This window comes from Plectropomus leopardus, unplaced genomic scaffold, assembly GCF_008729295.1.
Source record: "Plectropomus leopardus isolate mb unplaced genomic scaffold, YSFRI_Pleo_2.0 unplaced_scaffold25648, whole genome shotgun sequence".
NCBI classification, from domain to species: domain Eukaryota; kingdom Metazoa; phylum Chordata; class Actinopteri; order Perciformes; family Serranidae; genus Plectropomus; species Plectropomus leopardus.
In genome coordinates this window covers 1-3,202 of record NW_024627877.1, presented here as the reverse complement: position 1 = coordinate 3,202, position 3,202 = coordinate 1, and the positions used below count along the sequence as shown (strand labels likewise).

General features: G+C 46.9%; 1 protein-coding gene across 1 annotated transcript; it reads left to right on the top strand.

The window, feature by feature from the left end:
- Window positions 1–1,292: 1,292 nt before the first annotated feature.
- Window positions 1,293–3,158, top strand: LOC121966713 (regulator of G-protein signaling 3-like; the record flags this gene model as incomplete). Its single annotated transcript, XM_042516779.1, has 4 exons — window positions 1,293–1,374; window positions 1,709–1,814; window positions 2,660–2,753; window positions 2,832–3,158. Coding segments are annotated over 4 exons (591 nt in total), but the record flags the coding sequence as incomplete, so codon positions are not given.
- Window positions 3,159–3,202: the final 44 nt, after the last annotated feature.

The following is a 3,202-nucleotide window of genomic DNA, read 5'->3' as shown; positions in this document are numbered from 1 at the left end:
AGTGTGTGTAGTGAGTGTGTGCAGTGAGTGTGTGCAGTGAGTGTGTGTAGTGAGTGTGTGCAGTGAGTGTTTGCAGTGAGTGTGTGTAGTGAGTGTGTGCAGTGAGTGTGTGTAGTGAGTGTGTGCTGCAGTTGTTCAGTCTTTAAATCGTCAGTTTTTTGAATGGGGTTTGGTCTGATTTGTTCACTGACAAACTGATTGGCTGCACAGTGTGATGTCACTGCAGGCTGCTTGGCATTTCCTGTTGTAACCTGCAGAGTTTCCTCTGTGTGTGTGTGTGTGTGTGTGTGTGTGTGTGTGTGTGTGTGTGTGTGTGTGTGTGTGTGTGTGAGAGAGAGAGAGAGAAAGAATGTGTTTCTAGTCCAGCAGGTCAAATAAATGTTTCATGTCTTCATGTTTAAACTAGCTGCACTTTGTGTGTGTGTGTGTGTGTGTGTGTGTGTGTGTGTGTGTGTGACAGGTTGATCAATAATTCAGTCACAGATTAAAACTGGATGATTATACTGAAAAACTGCAGCTGACAGGAGAGAGAGAATTACAGTGTGTGTGTGTGTGTATGTGTGTGTGTGTGTGTGTGTGTGTTTGTGTGTGTATGCGTTTGTGTGTGTGTATTAGTGTCTTCATGTCCTCTGAGTGTCCTCCCCCTACTCAGAGTTGCACCTCAGCTGCGCCTCCTCCTCTTGTTGAGGAGGTGCAGCATTGATCACATAGATAATAACGTCTGATTAATAAGTCTGAATCACAGAAACATTCAGCTCTGGTGGAAGCGCGGGGCTCCTCCTCCATGGGATGATGTCACAGTGATGTCACTGTGCAGACGCGTTCTCTTCACAGTGTTGAGGAGGTAACCGGAGCGCTCCTGCACAGAAACACAAACAGAGGGTCCGTCCTCCCGCCCTGCAGGAGTTTTAATATCAGCCTGTCAGTCTGAACTCAGGGACATTTACCTTCCTTTGTGCAGAGAAAACTCTCAGGACGAGTCGACCTTTCCTTCGTTTGACAGTGTTTACTCAGTCACCATGGTAACAGCTCAGAGACCAGGACCCAGACATACACAGAGATGTTCTGACCACTCTGTCAACACACACACACACACACACACACACACACAAAAACACACACACAGCGCCCCCTGCAGGCTGTAACCTGCAGCACGTTAAAATCAACATGAGAACTTTTACAGAGTTTGTGTCACACAAGAACCTGATGAACATGTATGTTGTATTAGTACACGTATAAAAATACGTGTTCTGTACGTATGATGACATGTATGTTGTGCGTGTCGTCCCCAGGTGAGCGTCGTTCGAGGAAAAGATGGTTTTGGATTCACGATCTGCTGCGACTGTCCGGTCAGAGTCCAGGCTGTAGACCCCGGTGAGTCAGCAACAACTCAACACTGGTAAAACACAAAACAACAACACAAACACAACAACAAAAACATACAACAACATCAACACAAACACGTGAACATCATGGCCATTGTACTGAAATGCTCTTTTGAGCTTCTCTGTCGCCTGATTGGATGAAGGCAGCACTTTCAGGGCGGTGATTGGTCCAAACTGTAGTTAAAGGTTTTCCCTGTGAGACTTCAGGGTTCAGGGTTTAGGGGTCAGGATTCAGGATTCAGAGTTCAGGGTTCAGGGTTCAGGGTTCAGGGTTCAGAGTTCAGGGTTCAGGGTCCTGTCTGTAACGTGGTCCGTGTCTGCAGGAGGTCCAGCTCATCAGTCCGGACTCCGTCAGGGAGACTCGGTTCTGCAGCTGAATGGACTTCCTGTGGAGACCTGGAAGTGCGTTGACCTTGCCCACGCCATCAGGTAGGCCCACCCCCTCCGAGTGTTTGTTTGTTTGTTTATTTATTAAGACCCCCATTATCTTTAGTTTTAGACTGTAACTACTCTTCCTGGGGTCTCCATGATTCTTATTTACAATATTTCATGTACAAGATTACAAAGATACACATAACACAGCATTCATACACAACAACAATACAACACACAACAGTCAGCGACCGTCAACACACAGCAGCCAAAATAAGTTTCAGGGAGGCAACAGAAGACGACTCTCCAAAGACTGTCGAGTGGAATAATGATGTCTGTGTAAAAAAATGCCAGTTGACTATAAAGTAATTCTGGAGTTTCAGCTGTGATAATATTTCTAAAGAATAATGCTTTTCAAACTTAACCAGGCCAAACAATTATTCATCAAACTCACTCTTGTTCTCTACGAAAGAACAATCTTTGTTCTGTTTAATCCAACGTATTGACCCTAAGCCATTCTTCAGTTAGCTTTAATTCATTATTCAAAACTTTGCTCAGCTCTGCAGGCGTTTGTGCAGATGTAAATACTGTAGAATCATCTGCATACATTGCAGCGGTGGCGTGATCCAAAATCAAAGGTAAATCATTTATGAAAACTGAAAACAAAAGTGGCCCTAAACAACTTCCCTGTGGTACTCCACACCTCATGGCTCTTACCTCTACAGTCCAGTATTTTCCCTGTTGCTGAGATAACTTTTGATCCATTAAAGGTTCTTCAGAGCCATAATGACTCAACTTATCCAGTAATAACTTTTGATCAAGGACGTGGAATCCTGAGTGAGAGCGTGGTTTCCTGTTTCCTGTTTCCTGTTTCCTGTCTGACTTTGTGTTTGGTGGTTCAGGAGCTCGTCTCAGATCGTTCTGGTGATCTGGAGAGGTTCACCTGAGCTCAGGTCAGGATGTGACGCTTTGCTTCGCCCACCGACACTCAGCCAGGTGAGTCTTTGAAAAAAACACAGTCTGACACCTGCCGGTCACAACAGGAAGTGACACTGTCTACTTCCTGTTTCCCAGACAACAGGCAGGAAGCTGCTGCCTCACCCCGCCCACAGCAAACATGAACGCCGCCGGGGTCAAGGATCGGCGGTCCGGTCCAGTTTAGGAGCTCTGGGGTCTCTGTGGAGGGACAGAAAGGAGGAGCGAGAGGAGGAGCAGGAGGAGGAGGAGGAGGAGGAGGAGGAGGTGACGGGATTCTCACCACACGCCGCTACGCTTAAAGGAACCCGGTTGACATCATCACACGGAGACAATTACATCATCCTGTCACCTGTCAGTCCAGGAGCACAGGTGAGTCTGAGGGGGTGTGGCCTGCAGGTGACTTAGAGACCCGCCTCCAGATCCACCAGACCCTGACTGAGAACCCAACCTGGATCCTTTCAGCTGAC